Genomic DNA, 16,862 nt, shown 5'->3' with positions numbered 1-16,862 from the left:
CTTCGCAAACGCACGCATAAAAGGCCAAGCTCGGTATTAGCTGCGTCGAGAGTATGTGAGTCAACAAGCGGGCGCCTGGCTCACCAAGACTGACCAGGATATTCGTGCTATCTGTGAAAGAGCTGAGTTCGTCGCTAATGGCACTCGGGCTTCTGCACTCGGGTAAATCTCCGACCAGTATCTACGCCATGAGGACAGAGTTTAAACAATCTGCCATTGCAGCGACGCCATCGCTGCCGACGATGAAAACTCTCGACGAGGGATGCAGAGAGATGTTCACTGGTTTGAAGAACGATCCTTCAGTCTTCTTCGTCGCATTGTGCGTCGTTGCTAGGCCGTCCAGCCCTGGAGGATCGTGGGTAGCAGGCAGTTCTTTCACAACCAGTTGCTCCATCTCGAGTCGGTCGCTTCCGGAATGAGGAGAACAAATGAGGCGGGGACCGGGATTCCTCCTGAGCGGCATTCGATCGGATGATGAAGAGCTATGGCGCGCACGCGGGGTGCTAACGCAGCCCCTGGGGCCGCCCCCCCCCCCCCCCCCCCCAGGCGCTGCCGATGGCCTCGGCACAGGCCTAATCTAGAGCGCATTAGAAGCAGCCCAAGAGCCAGCCCGTGCCGCAGCTCGCGCCGTCGTCGCTGCCCCCCGGCCCGACCATGGCGGGCCCGCTGCTCGTCTGGGAGTCCGGCGCGACGTTGTCCGTGCACGGCTTGACGGTGGCTGGGTGGGGTAATAATAATAATGTCTATCTATATCTATCTAATCCTACAAGTAATTTATAGGGCTACCCCCCTTATTTTAGGGTATTTAATTAGCTTCGTATCCACTTGGTATCTTTTATTGTTAGTAACATTTTCAATTTCTTTATTGTAGAAGCAAGACTGTAAAGAAACTAAGTCCCGTACATCAACTTGACGTTAAGGTACAGTCCGTAGTAGCAGGATAGGCACAGTGGGTGAGAGGGGAAGCTCAGTGTGCTACCTTACGGTAGCGCAGTCATATGATAGTAACTGATTATAAAGGAGGGGGAACGGGAAAGAGAGCCTAACTAGGGTAGGTACAGTACTAGCATGATGGTAGTAGGGTAGTGGTAGTGTAGCGTACTGTACTACAGTATAGTCATGGAGATATAGAGATAGAGAGAGAGAGACAGACAGCAAGGTCAGTCTATATTCTTTGCACTCCCCCATCATAGTTGCCCTGTGATCAATGTACTTGTAATGATCGTGGGGAGCTATGATAAATGAGCTATGTCTCCAATCGAGCTAGGCGTTCCTGCAAGTCCGCAACAAGATTTTCCAACGTCAAAACACGGACAGCTAAGTTTGGCCGACCTGGAAGTGCCAAGTCTAGATCTGGCACCACAGGAGGTTCCTGTAGCTTCTGAACCATCCCTAGCCCATAGCACACAAGAGTACGCGCATCTTGAGGATCAGTAGTGCCAGACCAACCTTATGCACCAGCATGTGATCTTTAGCCATATTGATTCGGATCGGAGACTTGAGATCGACAATGTACTGCCATGTTCGACAGGAACCTAGATCAAAAGTTGAGCCAGTGTCAATCTTAACTTCTCTACAATAACATGGTCTCAGAACATTGGTCCTGGGTCCCTGAGTGAGGTAGCACTGAACGGTTGCTGTGTCGACAAAGTTGACATGAGAGTCGCCTTTCAACTCTTCTTCCTCGTCTTCTTCGTCTTCGCCAGCAGGTGTGTTGTAGAATCTATCATTCATGACGGCCAGTGCTGCCGCAGTAGCTTCAGGACTCATCTTAGCGTGTTTAGCCACATCCAAAACGTCTAAAAGTGCACAGATGAGATTATCTTGCTTGTCTTGGCGAGTAGGTTTGTCTGGATCTTCCCTAGCTAGTTCAGGTGGTTGCTGATAAGTAGATAAAGCTTGAGCAAGTTCTTTGTCAACCTCCGCAACAGCATTCCAGTCTTGACGAGACTTTGCGTCCTGTAACCTTTTACCTTCCTGCCAGGGTTTTACCATGGCTCGTTTTCCAGAGCTAAGATCAGGGGTCCTACTTGCCTTTTCATTATAATATGGGACAACACGCGCGTTGCCTGGCGATCTTCTGTTCCATTTATGAGCATCGTCAAGATTATCCTTGGCTCTCGAGAGTTTATCTCTTATTCGCTTTCTGACTTCTTCGATGCGGTCATCATAACGGTTGTAGTAACCTTTCTCTCTTTGAGGAGGTCTACCTCCGCCACGCTGACGCTGATGGAGAGCAAAAGCAGAGTAATCAGCCAGAAGATCTTCCTTGGAATCGAAATCACCATAATCGTCGAGATCATCCAAAATATCGGATAAAATACCATGGTCATTTTGATCATCCCGAGGTTCATAAAGCTGTTCACGTTGCTGTTGGAGAATTGCAAGAGCATGACCAGTGACTTTGACTCCATCAACCCATTCCGAGTTGAATGCACCAGCCATAAGCGCTCTGCCGGGTTTTGTGCCAAATTGCATAGATGATGAGTCATTAAGACTGTGTACGCTATATTTCATTGGCATTGGACTTCTGTAGCATGCTGTATGTCCTCCCCCTCTCCGAAATTTGTTACCTAACGTAGTTAGATAAAGCTGAAGATCGGAGAAAGTATTCCATGCGCTAGCGACAGCAGGAGGAATGTGAGGTGTGGGGAGGCCATCACGGCTACAACGCCGCGCGTCTGCGAGCAAGTAGAGCTGTGAATCATACCCATCCCTACCTTGATCCTTATGCTGTGGCAAGAAGTCATCCTGAAACTTAGTGAGCAGCTTATCATCGATCACAGTGACACCATTCTTCTCCATGAAAGTCTGATAGCCTCTAAGGTACGAAATGTAATGGTCCGCATAGTACTTAGACTCGTAATTGGTCTTGTTGAAAGTAGATATGTGCTCCTCATTGTTGGAAGAAGGTACCACATCCATTGTCGCTTTCACCAGGGTGTGGATGGCCCAAAAGGGGTTCGGAATACCATAGTTTGTGACCAGGTGTTTAATTTCCGTCCAGCAGGGCAGATCCTTGGCCGCCGACTGATTGGATCCATCAATGTCACAAAACCTCTGGAGCAGACCCGCAAGGCCTTGACACCCCCACTCGAAATCGACTGGCTTTGGCAACCGATTACCTCCATGAATGAGTTCCATCTTTTTGTCTTTCCTGACAAAGCCATTAGGGATGGAGCAGTACAAAGCAGCAAACTCGCTGCACTTGAGATCGTCGAAGACAGGATTTCTCGTCTCATCTCGATGGTTCGTAACAGCGCGATTCATCATCAAAAACCAGAATTTGCCGCGCTTGGCGACCACTCCGTATGGCCGGACACCGCCGTCCTGTGTCTCTCTGACAACAAGGCTGTTTGACTCGGTGGTGAGGAACCATACATTTCTGGGTCGATTGTCGTCAATCTTCTCCAGCGCAAAGCCTCTCTCCGCAGAACTAGCATTCAACCACACGGCCATGGCCCGGGCAAACAGCAAACGTTCGCCCGCGTTAGCGGGGTCGATGAATGAGCCATCTGGCCTAATGCATCTGTTGTCAGTGTTAACCACTTTGTTGCCCTGGGGGCCACTACCGGTTTTAACCTTGTTAGGCATGTAACGCCACTGACGCAACGCCGAAAGCATGAACTCCTTGGTCCAGATGGGCCTAGGTCTTGGTTCGAAGTTCGCGGGAGGAGTAGCTGGAGGTGGGTCGAAAGGCGAGTCGTTACGCCCTTGTCTATAACAGGCCTTGATGAGGTCATCAAAAGCCTCCTCAAGCTTTGACATGGTATGACAACGCAAACGCGCGTACAGATTTGGGTCGTTAGAGGGAGATCGAACCAAGTCCTCATATGTGGCATACTGACTGAAGTTGGCAAACATAGGGTTACTGACGTTCTTATTAAAACGCCCCAAGTTGAATTCTGCCGTATGGTTCACTTGAAATCTGTGGCCATCAAGGAAAGTGTTAAGTTGGGAGTCGACAAACGACTTTGTTCGGACTTTATCGTCGCCATATATGTTATCGAGTTGTTCTTTGGTGTCAGCCATAGCTGACGGGTATTTTTATGTGTGAATGTGTACCAGGCTCACAATTAAGGACAGGTGTGACAAGCACCTCTTGGCACACACACAAACAAGAGCAGTCTCTCGCACAAGTGGGAAGGGTACGTCTAACGACGCACCCGCGCCATAACCTGTAAAGAAACTAAGTCCCGTACATCAACTTGACGTTAAGGTACAGTCCGTAGTAGCAGGATAGGCACAGTGGGTGAGAGGGGAAGCTCAGTGTGCTACCTTACGGTAGCGCAGTCATATGATAGTAACTGATTATAAAGGAGGGGGAACGGGAAAGAGAGCCTAACTAGGGTAGGTACAGTACTAGCATGATGGTAGTAGGGTAGTGGTAGTGTAGCGTACTGTACTACAGTATAGTCATGGAGATATAGAGATAGAGAGAGAGAGACAGACAGCAAGGTCAGTCTATATTCTTTGCAAAGACCAAGCATAAGCCTTTTGCTTCTTCATAGAATTAAGTTGAGAGATAGGAACAGTAGTCTGTCGCTGACATCCTCTTCTATTATTGTGCGCCTGAGCGCACCCCAGGAAAATCTTCTCCTATCCAGCCGGCCCTATTCTTTTCCTGGGGGTCCTAGACTAGGCTAGTGCCCGAGCTGGGTGGAGCCCATGCTGAAGGCAACACCCAGCTCGTAATCCAACTATATCATTCTATATCTTATATCATTCCCTAATATCACCTGCACTTAACGCACACCAATTGGTTTACCTAGCCTCCTCGACGATGCGTCGAATTTGTATTGTCGCGATTACGCGCAGATGCCTCCCCTTATTCGTCTCTCTGATTCAGGTTCAAGGTAAAGTTCGGTCCGGAACTAACGTTCCCATTATGAAATTTCCAAGGTCTGAAGCTGCGCCCCATTCTTTTAAGTATCCTCCTACCACCAAGCCCAACTTTATGTTTTTTGGCGCCAGCGCGCACTATCCTTACAAGAATAAGATATCTCAGAATGCGGGTTACACGAACGTCCGGGATGGCATGTATTTCACAGATCTTTGGCTTCTGGGAAAGCACGTTGGATTGTTTGCTGAAGTCACGAGCGATGACATAGTCACCAACAGAGATTATAACGCTCTCGATTTCGCATATTTCTGCCCACCACGCAAGCTGGGAGACTTGCGATACAAGATTCTTGCACATTACAGCTGGCCCGGGTTAGTTGGTGGTGGTAAGTGTACTCTATGGTCATTCACCATGAACTTAGTCAGAGCGAGATTGCTGGCTACATTCCAATCCACTGATAACCCCGTAGACGTGCTAGTCGGTTCACCTTCTGCGTATCTGACGAGCAAAACAACATGGCACCGCACGAGAAAATGGGGTAAAATGATGTTTGTTCAGACAAGCTATTATGAAGATATTGTTATTGCCCGCCAAATGCACAGGAACCGACCATTTTCACTCATTACTGCAAGAGGAAGGTGGCGGGGTGGTGCCGAATTTGCAGCAAAGAGACGGTCGTTTTTTACTCGGTGGTTGACTCCTGTTTTAATGTTTTTATCGAATTGTTTCATGTTTTGGAATTTCTTGCTTGCAATTCAGTATGGGCCCATGCTGTTTGCCACTCTTGGCAGTAAGACCACGAAGATGAAGGATGATTGGAAAGTGCAGCAAGTTGTCTGTCCCATGGAAGGCATCGCCAATGCAGGACGCATCTTAAGCACGTACACTTGTTCTTTTTACGGCGGGATGGTAAAGTATAACTCGTTCACTCCCTTGACTTTGTCAATTACTTTTTGGCAATTCGAATATAGTACATGGGCGACCTACACCACCCTGATTTTGGCTCTCAATTGGAATAATGAATCAGCTGCAGCCAAGAAAATGAGTAAAGCAGCGCCTGTGTTCCAGGTGTACAAGAAGGAAATCTCTGTGGCTGTGGTATTTCTACTTGTCGTAGAAAGCCAGATGTGGCTTGCTTACGTACTCTGGATGGGCCCGTGGACTCGTCTCTTTAATGGTTACTTGATTCTGTTTCTCATCTATCCAACGATGTGTTTTGCCATGGCGATGATTTTCCAGCGCGAGGCTGGAAAGGTTGTGGATAATCTTGCTGCTGGTGGCTCTACAAATGCTGCTTTGGTAGCTTTCCGGAAAAAAATGATCACAAATCTTGCGAGAGGTGGATTATCTGACATTGCTGGCTATTTTTTTGTCCTCTTCTCAGCTGGACTGCCTGGCAATCACGCAAATGTTGCTTTCAGTTCTACGATTCGGGTCACATTCAAAACTCTTGTGTCTCACTTCCAGCTCATTGCTATAGAACCTCCCCAAGCGGCGGCAGCACGGAAGAAGGCGCGGAGCAAGGCCAAAAACATCAGCTCAGGTATGAGGTCGTCGTTTTCCTCAGTTTCGTCGTCGGCAGACTCCTCGTCGATGTCGTCGTCGACGTCGTCTGCCTCGACAAGCGACTCATCGTCATCGTCAACTTCGTCAACTTCGTCAACAGAGGCTGCCACAACAGTCTCCTAGTACACCGCAGAAGGCGCTCAGCCGAGAAGTGGCGGCCGCGTCCGGGCCTCGGCCGGGGCCCCTGCTAGTCCACGACGGTCCCGAGCGCCGCCGCGGACCGCTGCCGCGGGCCGCTGGACCACGGCTATCATGTATAATGAATTATCATTGCAATAATCTATATGATTTGTCCTAAATCAGTCGTCAAAACGACTCTTTATTGGGCTCGATTGTTCGCCGAATGGCATCTAGCTAGCATGGTTTGTCAGTGGGCCAAGCAGGATCAGACTTTTTGCATCGGTCACCTGGACGGAATAGACGTAGCAGCTAAGGATAAGCGAGCAGTCATGGGCCTACGGGAAGGCCTGTCGGTCGATGAGATCAACGCTTTCTTTAGGCGGAAATCTTAAGATCCGGGATGCGCAGATGCGCATACAGATCAGGATGGTGATGGATAAGACGCCCAGCACACCAGTAAAGGCCCCGCGCCGGGAGGAGTTGCCGGCGACACAGACTCGCGACAAGGAGAAGCCCGGGGCCATGAATTTTGCTGCAAGTTGCTTGAGCGGAACAGACTGGGGGCATGTGGCCCATCACGGCGAACCGCTGAAGCTCACCTCCCTAGCGCTTTTTTAACGCCACGGTGCCGTGCACGACCGACTCGGAATTTCTGCTTCTCCTGTTGGATGACTGAGCTCCCACACTTCATGTTCAGATTTCGACGCTGAGTAAGCGCCTGGCATTATCTGGCTGACAACCACGCTCGACGAGACCTGCATAGATGCTGTCTCCGCGTGTTGCTGAGCATCTGTGCGCATGGATGGGAACAGGGGACCATGCCCCATTTGCGGGACTTTGCCCGGAAAATCACCCCGAGACCTCCCCACTCGCAACAAATCCTCCGCGCCTTGCACTCCAGCACCCATATCCACAAGCACGCGCGCCGTCCGAGCGCCCGGCTCACTGGTGCTCTCGAGCACGTGCTTAGAGTACGCAGCACCGCTGCCCGTTGTGGCCGAGTCCCAAACCTGAGTGCCCAGGTTTGCTACCTTAGTCGACGCATCTGTGATCTTGATCAAACCTTCGCCGCTCTGCTGAGACGTTCTAATGGCCTCAGCCAGCTTGGCGGTGACGTGACCAAACACTGCCCGCTGAGGCGCCTGAGGGCCGCTCGCAAACATTGCGCTTATCATTTCCTCGTTCATCCCGATGCTCGAAATGGCTCGCTCCACTGCAGCCGCTTTGACGTCCATACTATAGACGTCGCTGGCAACGGACTTAACGCCGCTTGCCAGCATCTTGATGTGCTGATGCTGCTCCACTTCTCCGGCAGCACCGAAGAAACGCATAAGCATGGGAAACTGCTGAATAAGGAACCGCCCTTTAAGATCATTGTGCTCCTCAAGCGTCCGTACCTTGCTCCGCGGCAACTCCATACTCTGCCGTTGCTGCGACTCCCCGCCAATCCATGCCACACAGATCATCCCCCGTTGGTGGCACAAGACATTGACCTCGCGCCACTTACCGTTGATATCCGCATACACTGTCTTTGCCATCTCCAACCCAGGCGACGCCGGCGGATCGAAAACCTGCGGTTGAAGCCGCGCTGGCGACGCTGGGGCCCGGCCCGGAGCCGGGGCCGCTACTTGCTGACCGCGCTGAGTTCCTCCGGGAACAAACGTTGGTGCTTCCGCTGATAGAGGCGCTCCGCCTTCTGGCCGCTCCAGCGGCGGGGGCGGCCGCTGAGGGCGCGCCGCATCCCCCACCAGTGGCGGTACCTGCTGCGGCGGGACTGGGGCTGCCGCTGGCGCCAGTACTACCGCACCCGGTTGCCCTTCCTGCCGAGGAGGCTGTGCTCCTCCAGCCAATGCTAGGGCCGTTGCCGGAGGCGCCAGCGCCTGGGCTGCGGCCTGCGGTGGCCGCTCGCGGGCTGCTGCTAGCTCTGTCATTTGCTGCTTAACCACCTCTGTCATTTGCTGCTTAACTATCTCTGTAATACTGGCCGTTAACGTTACATTATTATCGCCCAGCATCGTCTCGAAGTCTCGCTTGTTGGTCGCATCTCGCGCATCCAACATGCTCTGGACCTGTGCCACAGTGACAGGAGCACTGAGCGCCCTGTCATTCACCTGAAACAGACCCTCGACTAAGTCAGGTGCCCGTGCCTCGTCACAAATCGATAACTCGAAGTTCACATCCACAGCCCGGCCCTGAACAGCCTGCGACAGCGCCGCCACAGCTGCTTCCCACTCAGGAAAATCCACCCGCTGCAGATAATTCTCACGCACCAACTGGTGCACCGCCCGACCGATGTAATCCATCTGCTGCCCTGGCGAGAACCCGCGCACTTGCAAGAGAGTGTCCCCACGAAAAATCTCCAATGCTACCCTTTCCAGCACCCCTAAAAAGGCGCTGCCGTCGGGCGATTCCTCCGTGAAGCCCGCAGCTGCCGCGAAAAACGCCTCCAGCGCGACCCGCGCTGGTAGGGCCCGCGCCTGTTCAACGAACGGGCGCCCCTGGAGCTCCAGCGGGACCGGGTTGGACACAACCATGGTCGCCGCCGCTCGGACTTACACTGTGCCCCCTTCCTCAGAAAGAATTTCGCCGGCGGGCTGCTTCAGCAGCGCCGGCCAGATAAGAGCATAAGGAGCGAGTATCGACTGAGCTGCAATAATAAATAACAGCTCATTCTCTCTCTCTCCTCTGGGCGCTACTTTCCTGGCTAATCGAAGATTGTACAGATACAGACTCGGGGTGTGAGTGTTGTAGGATACGGGGGATACCGCCGGGGGTATCTCTGCTCCCTCGCAGGGGCCGCATGGCGGAGGGGCACGTAGCGCGGCCACTGGAGAAGAAGGAGGGGCGCATGGCCATGGACAGAAGACCTCAGCCTAGGTCGGGACGCGCGCGCGCTCCCCGAGAAGGCTGTGAGAGGGTTGTTTACGAATGATGAGACGCCTCGAATCACGTGCTAGTGGGAAGGGGCGTCAGCGGAATTGGCATGGAGGCCCCTGGGCCACCCGCGCGTCAGCGGAATGGCGCGGCGGGTTGCTCGGTTGAACGGGCCAGGGGACGCGTGTGGTCCTCGTTAGGGACCACGGTGCCAGGACGTCGCCGGCGCCCATGGCCGACGCGGCCTCGATCGCCAGGACCCGTGAGGCCGTGCCTGGCGCGTCCGGGCGCTCGACGAGCACCGTGCCGGCTGGCACGGGCCGTTGGGGGATTTGTGTTGGAGTTCCCCTTCCTCTGATGGAGGGCCGAAGCCCCAGGCGAAGGGGAGGCTGGGTCGGGCAGGCGGCCGAAGGCCGCTGCGTGTCGGAGGCGGCGTCTCGCCGCGGTGTGAGGCATTGCGAGGCCGCAGGCGGAGTGGCTCAGTCCGCGCGGGACGCGGCCTGCCAGCCTGGGCCAGTGGAGCTTGTAGCTGGAACTCGGCGCGTTGGGCGTCGAGCGCGTAGTCGCGGAGTTCCGCGCTCTAATACTGTTCGTTGTTCTCCATCAACTGGCGGCACGAGCTGCTCGACGCGTTCGAGCTCGGCCTCTATATGATGTGGTCACGGCCCACGACGGTGATGTGATTGGTGGTGCTCACACCACAAACCACTCTAATGCTGGCAGCCCAAACCACACACCATTGTGGCTGAGAACCGTGACGCGCGCCGAACGTGCTGCTGCCGACTCGTGGCCCCCAAACCACACATCGATCGTCGATTTTCGATGCCCCCAAACCACACACCACTCGTTTTCAACAGCCTCAAACCACACACCAAACATCACCGTCGTGGGCCGTGTGGTCTGGGCTAAGAAACGTGGTTTTCGGTGTAGATACGGAAGACACATCTACCTCCAGGGTCGCTGGAGCTCCCGGGGCTCAATCAATTGCGCGTTATGGCGGCCTGTTCAGTGGTCATTTGTGCCAGCGGCTCCCGAGGTGATTGCCAGCCTTATTGCGCGCTGGCTCTTGGTCTCATGCGAGCAGGCATGAGAGTCACCGTGTTCACAAATCCTGACCATGAATCTCTCGTCGTAGATCTGGGGTTAAGCTTTGAATCGAACGGCATACCTTTCAAATCCACATTTGTCGGCGACGCAATAAACCGTGCAAATCAAAACAAGAACATGGTCGGATTTTTGGATGCGCTTGGAGCCTTGAACAAAAAAGCACTGAAACAGTCAGCTGAATCGATGATCAAGTTTCTGAATGACTCGAAGCCAGACATGTGTCTCATGGGCACACAACACTTTCTCGATCCTGTTTGGGTTCCTCATGTTACTTCGGTACCGTGCTTTCCTCTCATTTTGAGCCGAGCGTTATGCTATGATCCATCCATCGCACCCTTTGGTCTACCGTCTTTACCATGTGCACTGAATCGCCCTCTCTGGTATGGTATTTTCTGGAAGTACATGAACGATATTCGTCTTGCTCTTGGCGAAGAGTTTATTGAGAATCATCTCGGTAAGAAATACATAACCTTGTTCCCGGGCGCTAAAGAATTCCTTGATCTATACGGGGTCTACCCTGGTATGTCAGGGCAGTTCAAGGAATTCCTACCAGTTGCTGTTGGCATGGATGATTCCGTTGTGGGTCGTCATGAAACAGACCCGTCATGGTTTACATACATCGGCAATCTTATCATTCCTGCCGACGTCTCACAAGGGAAGGATTTTGGAGGCGATTCCTTGGTGGCCATGAACAATTTCCTGGAGAGTGGTTCGCCACCAGTGTATGTAGGATGGGGCTCCGTCAAGTGCGGATCGGCAAAGGAGATGACCCTCTTGGCTCTCCGAGCCATAAAGATATCACAACAAAGAGGGATCGTGTTGGGCGGTTGGGCGGAGTTGGGACTGAGCGCCATCGACGGCGAAGAGGACGAGGCGCCCCTCCGTTCTTTTTGTATTCAAAACGTCCTTTTTATGGAGACAGCCCCGCACGAGCACCTATTTAAACGGTGTTCTGTGATAGTCCATCATGGAGGCATCGGAACTACCGTCGCATCACTCCGCTCTGGGAAACCGACTATTGTGACTCCCATTCTGTATGATCAGTTTGATTCAGCGAAGTCTGTGTCGGATCTTGGAGTTGGTGTCGAGGCACCGCACTTAAAGAAAATCAAGCCATCCATGCTCGGTGACTACATTATATCGTGCTTATCGGATGAAAAAGTTCAAGCTCGCGCAGCAGAGGTCGCGACGCTCTTGTCAAAGCGCGATGGTGTTGCCGATGGTGTGTCTTTCGTTAAGAAGTTACTCCGCAAGGTAGAGGGTGGTGATTACTGGCTGAAGTACAACGCGTGGAAGGCCACAAAATAGGATACAACTCCGGCTTCTAGCTTACGCATTTTGCCAAGGTCCAATCCAATTTGATGATTCACAGAGGACTATAATCTGGCTGCGATTTGAAGCATTAATCAAGCCGCCCATATTTCTTTCCCACAGATACACAGCAGCGTGCTCCACTGCACTCCAAGAAAGAAAAATATTAAAAAAACATCAGTGCCGAGGGCTTAGGGAGGTGGCGGCGGAGGGCGCCAAGAGACCAGACCGCAAGGGCACAACTATACCAGGATTTAATCTGAGCCTACCGGACCGTACAAGCTAGGTTGTTATTAAAGCGAGCGACTTTGCGACGAGCTTGCATTTCCAGCTTTCCACACCGAACTTTCATTGATTGTTGATTATTCTATTATCTGGAGAGTTCATGCAACTGACCCACGCACGTGCGTCGGATGGTTAAATTACACACATTCGACTATGCCGATTGGTGCAGTTCCCGCTGCTTTGTTGAGAACGGCGGGGGATGGGGGGATTATCGCAGCTCTGCGTGGAATGCACCGTGCTGGGGCTGGGACTTGCTTCTGAAGAATTGGAAAACAGCACCAAGGCTATTACGAGGCACTACGACGCCCTCGTGGGAGATGCGGACCTGAAGATCTCAATCTCAAGTTCTGAAACACCACACAAAAGCCCCCCGTCCACAACACGTGCCAATCCCGAGGTGGAAGCAAAAAGATGAAAAAGAAACTCATCATATAAGCCAGCTCGGATCTATAGGTGTGTTCATTCTGGGTAAGAGCGCCCCGAAAATGGCGTCGGATCAAGGAGACACAACGATACTTGTTACAATCACATTGCCAACATGTGAGTATCCGACGAATTATAGCGCTGGAACTTGACCTACGGAAGCAAATTCCGCGATAGTTTTCCGGATGTATAGTGCAGCACGCCCTTGAACTCCCGGCTTCGCTTCCTTGCTACAATTCGTCTGCGGAGACAACTCTGGGGCTTAAACGAGAAGCAGTGGTCAGTCATTAGCACACACCTTGTGTAGGGAGCCTCCCGCTGGAGTACCAAAGGCGGCATGCACTACCAATATAGCTGGTTGACTCTGGCTTCCATGTCAGACCCATATAATTTGACCAAACTTAGCACGAGTATCAATCAATCAGAACTTCTTTTCAGTCGAGCAAGATCAGTAGCCATAACGCCAACCCAGACATCGCATTTATGACGTAATGTGTGAATCGGGAATAAGAGATGGATGAGAAAGGGTGCGTTGAGCAACACTCGCATCTCGCAGGTCGACATCAGATAGTAGATTGCTCATGAGGTCTCGCGCTAATCTTTCTGGATGAGCAGCTATCGTTTCAAACGCAAGCGTCGTTTTTGTGGAATAAGTGCTCAAGCTCCCTCCCTATTGCATGAACTTATTGTGAGAAGTCAACCATGGCACCTCCTAACCAGCTTTGTGGGTACAGCAATCTTTATTCGCTAAGGACGCGTTAGTCTATCGTCTAGGGCGGCTTAGACGATGGTGGGCGTTTAGCGTGGAATCGCTGCCCGAGGACCTCCGGTGGGCTTCGTGACCCACCCGCTGTGCTAGCTCGGCCCGCCCGGGGCGTTCGGGGCCCCGCGGGCTGCGGAAGGGCGCCCCGTGCCGGGGCATTCAGCGCTGCTCGCAGCGCCCCGCGCGCGGCGTCTTCGTGTCGCTGCAAACGTGCGATTTCGCTGCCTCTGGCGTGCTCGTTTGTGTTTTCCGAGAGTGTGGAGGTAGGGTTGGGGCGCGGGTTGCCGTTTTTTTTTTTCGTGCGTCATGTCTTCGCCCGCAAAGAAGTCGAAGGTCGTTTGGATCGGAGAAAGCTACCATCGAGACATGGCCGAAGCTACGGAACGTCTTGTGCGTATAATGAAGCAGCTGCGCGTGCGAGAAGCCTCCATCTGCTGCAGTAATAATGGGACCAAAAAAAGGAGTACGCCTCTTCCACCTTGTGGGTTCGATGCTCCTGAAAAATATGGGGATTTCGCCTACGAGTTTGGGTCGCACAACTTCAGGTTTTTGCAACGGATCTACGCTATTAGTGGTGGCAGATGCGGGTGCATCGGTGTGGATGGTGATCCGAACATGCGCCCGCATGTGCTCTGTTCGTTCCGTGACTTTTGGTTGTACAAACGTCATTACTTCAAGCGTTGTCCGCCCGGTGTTTGTGTTTTTGCTGGGAATTGTTGCTCGTTTTCGCAGCAGTCAGAGGCACACCATAGTCGCTCGATAGACCTTGTGAATGGTGCTCCTCTTACGGAGGAGCAAGCGCGAAAGATTGAGTTTGGCAACGAGACATTGATGTGGATAAGTTTGCTGATGATCGCCGCATGGCAGGCGAACCCGCTTTGCAAGGTGATCATGGAAATACCTGCGGGCTATGGCCCAAAGCAGCCCATTTGCAAGGATGTGTTTCATTCTATTTTTGGGCTTAAGAAAACTGCCCTCTGCAAATGCATGCTTTTTGGGACGCCTTATCGGAAGGAGATAGTCATATACAACAACTTGAAAAGCTGGCATGTAAATGACCTGCCTTATGAGAAGCGCATTTGCACGGCTTCTCATAGTTGTGGCTGCTTTCCGCATAGAGAGACGTGCTGCGGTGTAGTGGCTCGCGAGAGTGCTGATTTTGGACTCGCGATGGCAGGTTCGCTCGCACGAGCGGCATACAAGGACCTGCTCGCTATAGACGACTCTCGGGGTAGTATGCAACTAGCGTAGATTCCGATACTCTAGTATAATAAGATCCGGGTTATCGCTAAAAACTCCCATGTGTTCCTGTTGCAGGCAGTCATCATGGGAGAAAGCACCCGAGCGTGATGATTCACGGGGGCGGCAATAGTGACGCCTTGAGTTGCGCGAAGTCAGCTTGAGTGATGTCCCCATTCAACAGGAGAGTTCCTAGGGTTGCTATCTGTGCTGCTACGCTGTTTGCTGCGGGTGCTGCGGCTGCATTTGCTGCGGTTGCTGCGGCTGCATTTGCTGCGGTTTCATTTGCTGCGGTTGCATGTGCTGCAGCTGATAGCATCAGTGCAGCTGGAGCTGGTGCTGGTGCTGCCAGTGCAAAAAGAGCCTGAAGAGCCTGAGGTGTTTGTGGAGGTGCAAACATGGTCGGATTCTGGCCTTGCGATTGATTCTGGCCTTGCGATTGAGCTGGAGGAGGTCCGCGAGTAGTATCCATGTAATGCTGGGCATGTGCTGCAGCTGCTAGCATCAGTGCAGCTGGAGCTGGTGCGTGCAAAAGAGCCTGCGGTGTTTGTGGAGGTGCAAACATGGTCGGATTCTGGCCTTGCGATTGACTCTGGCCTTGCGATTGAGCTGGAGGAGGTCCGCGAGTAGTATCCAAGTAATGCTGGTGCTGTAATTTCGCTCTTTCTGCGTTTAGAGCGGCCGCTTCTTTGTTCATTGCTGTTGCTTGCGATATCCCCCATTCGAGTGATTCTTTAGCTTGCTTAGCGCCTTCCTCGAACGACTGTTTGTTGAAACTGTTCGCCTGTGGTTCTCGAGGCTGTTGAAAAGAAAGTACTGCTTGATTTGTTTGTTGGAGTTGTTGTTGGATTTCTTGGATCTGCCTTGTTCGCTGTTGGTATTCTTTTTGCCGCTCGAGCTTCTCGTGGTCCTCCTCCTTCGGCTTCTTCTCCTTGGGCTCCTTTGCACTGGCAGCTCTAGCTCTTCGCTTGCGCTGCTGCTTTGGTTGTGCCGGCAAACTCTTCGCTTGTGCTGCTTTTCCACCTCCTGTCTCCCAAACTCCTCTAAGTTCCTCCTGTGGCTCTTTATATTCTTGTCGGCACATCCTCGGCCGGGGTCGACGTTCTAATAACATGAGGTCGTTCACCTCTTCCGCTTGCTTGAGTTTGCTCTTGTGTTCACCTGGTGGTAAGAATAAGAATAAGAAGAAACTCTTGTGTTCACCTGGTAATTTGCATTCCATTTCGTTAGAGTATGTAGATATGAAAGAGGCGTATCCTGCTTCTCCCAACGCATCTCGTTTTGCTTTAATTTGTTTCGCATTGCTTTTACTCTTCATGGCATAGACGGCTCTCATTTTACCTATAAGTCAGAAATCTAATATGTATAAGATAATAAAACATGCATTCTTTTGATTTCAACTTTGTTCTTAATTCCTCTAATATTTTGTGGCCTGTTGTTGTCCAGTCTGGAAAGCAGCGCCGAGTGGAGTGGTTCTCCAAGCTATGCCAGTTGACGATGGCAAATTCCCGGGACTCTTTCACCTGCACGAGCAGATGCGTTTTGTGGGGACTGTCAAATATGAGCCCTTCTTCATCTACCAATACGAACAAGATTACGCATGCGCCCAAGACCCGAAACTGATGGATATCGCCCTGTGCGCATCGCAAGCGCCGGCCGTGCGCATTACACGCAGAAGCATTTTTATTGAAGCAGCCATCCATGACCTGGAGTGTCAGCTTAGTGGAGTCCCCTGCGTACGAATTAATGCAATTCGTGTTGAGTTGTACGCAGCGTCCCATGCCTCCGAAACCTATTTTTAGGTCCTCCGCCTCCTGGTGCACGCATGAAAACTCGTCCTTCAGGTCTTTTATGAAGTCAGCAGGTAAAGCTGGAGCGATTGCGCTGCTTTGGCCAGTAGTCGCACCTGCGTCGAATTGTCTTAATTTGTTTGCTGCGGCTAAACCGTCAGCCGAAATCATCTTAATAGCAGACTCAATTAGTGCCGGAGAACAAAAAGAGTCTTCTATTGGGATGAGTTCTTCTGGCGGTCTTGGTTGATCATCCATGTCATCCACATCGTCGACGAAATCCAAGCTACCATCCACGCTAAACTTGTCAAATGAATCCCCATGCTCGACAATTGCGCCCGCATCCGCGTACCCTGCTTCTGCTGGTGCATCATCATCTGCTGCTGCTGCTGTTGCTGCAGCCGCTGCTGCTGCTGCTGCTGCTGCTGCTGCTGCTGCTCCGTGTGCATCTGCTCCGGGTGCATCTGCTCCGGGTGCATCTGCTCCGGGTGCACGTCCTTCGGGTTCATCATCTGCTGCGGGTTCATCATCTGCTGCGGGT

General features: G+C 52.2%; 5 protein-coding genes across 5 annotated transcripts; 2 read left to right on the top strand and 3 right to left on the bottom strand.

Moving 5' to 3' along the window:
• Positions 1-1,573: 1,573 nt before the first annotated feature.
• AURANDRAFT_68004 (hypothetical protein) lies at positions 1,574-4,490 on the bottom strand (the record flags this gene model as incomplete). The annotated part of the gene is made up of 4 exons (XM_009043600.1): positions 1,574-1,637; positions 1,676-4,034; positions 4,116-4,178; positions 4,364-4,490. 4 exons carry the CDS (start codon positions 4,488-4,490, stop codon positions 1,574-1,576), a joined length of 2,613 nt encoding a protein of 870 aa, XP_009041848.1.
• Positions 4,491-4,957: 467 nt separating this feature from the next.
• AURANDRAFT_68003 (hypothetical protein) lies at positions 4,958-6,600 on the top strand (the record flags this gene model as incomplete). The annotated part of the gene is made up of 5 exons (XM_009043606.1): positions 4,958-5,228; positions 5,265-5,381; positions 5,446-5,492; positions 5,603-6,297; positions 6,324-6,600. The coding sequence occupies 5 exons, from the start codon at positions 4,958-4,960 to the stop codon at positions 6,598-6,600; spliced, it is 1,407 nt and encodes a 468-aa protein (XP_009041854.1).
• Positions 6,601-7,143: 543 nt separating this feature from the next.
• AURANDRAFT_68002 (hypothetical protein) lies at positions 7,144-9,063 on the bottom strand (the record flags this gene model as incomplete). The annotated part of the gene is made up of 1 exon (XM_009043599.1): positions 7,144-9,063. The coding sequence occupies one exon, from the start codon at positions 9,061-9,063 to the stop codon at positions 7,144-7,146; it is 1,920 nt and encodes a 639-aa protein (XP_009041847.1).
• Positions 9,064-11,074: 2,011 nt separating this feature from the next.
• AURANDRAFT_34042 (hypothetical protein) lies at positions 11,075-11,818 on the top strand (the record flags this gene model as incomplete). Its single annotated transcript, XM_009043607.1, has 1 exon — positions 11,075-11,818. The coding sequence occupies one exon, from the start codon at positions 11,075-11,077 to the stop codon at positions 11,816-11,818; it is 744 nt and encodes a 247-aa protein (XP_009041855.1).
• Positions 11,819-13,451: 1,633 nt separating this feature from the next.
• On the bottom strand, positions 13,452-16,830 carry AURANDRAFT_72716 (hypothetical protein; the record flags this gene model as incomplete). Its single annotated transcript, XM_009043598.1, has 6 exons — positions 13,452-13,810; positions 14,081-14,295; positions 14,651-15,692; positions 15,735-15,872; positions 16,084-16,437; positions 16,674-16,830. 6 exons carry the CDS (start codon positions 16,828-16,830, stop codon positions 13,452-13,454), a joined length of 2,265 nt encoding a protein of 754 aa, XP_009041846.1.
• Positions 16,831-16,862: the final 32 nt, after the last annotated feature.

Source organism: Aureococcus anophagefferens, assembly GCF_000186865.1.
Source record: "Aureococcus anophagefferens unplaced genomic scaffold AURANscaffold_59, whole genome shotgun sequence".
Lineage (NCBI taxonomy): Eukaryota > Pelagophyceae > Pelagomonadales > Pelagomonadaceae > Aureococcus > Aureococcus anophagefferens.
The sequence above is the reverse complement of the archived record's forward strand: the minus strand, read 5'-3'. Positions and strand labels throughout refer to the sequence as shown.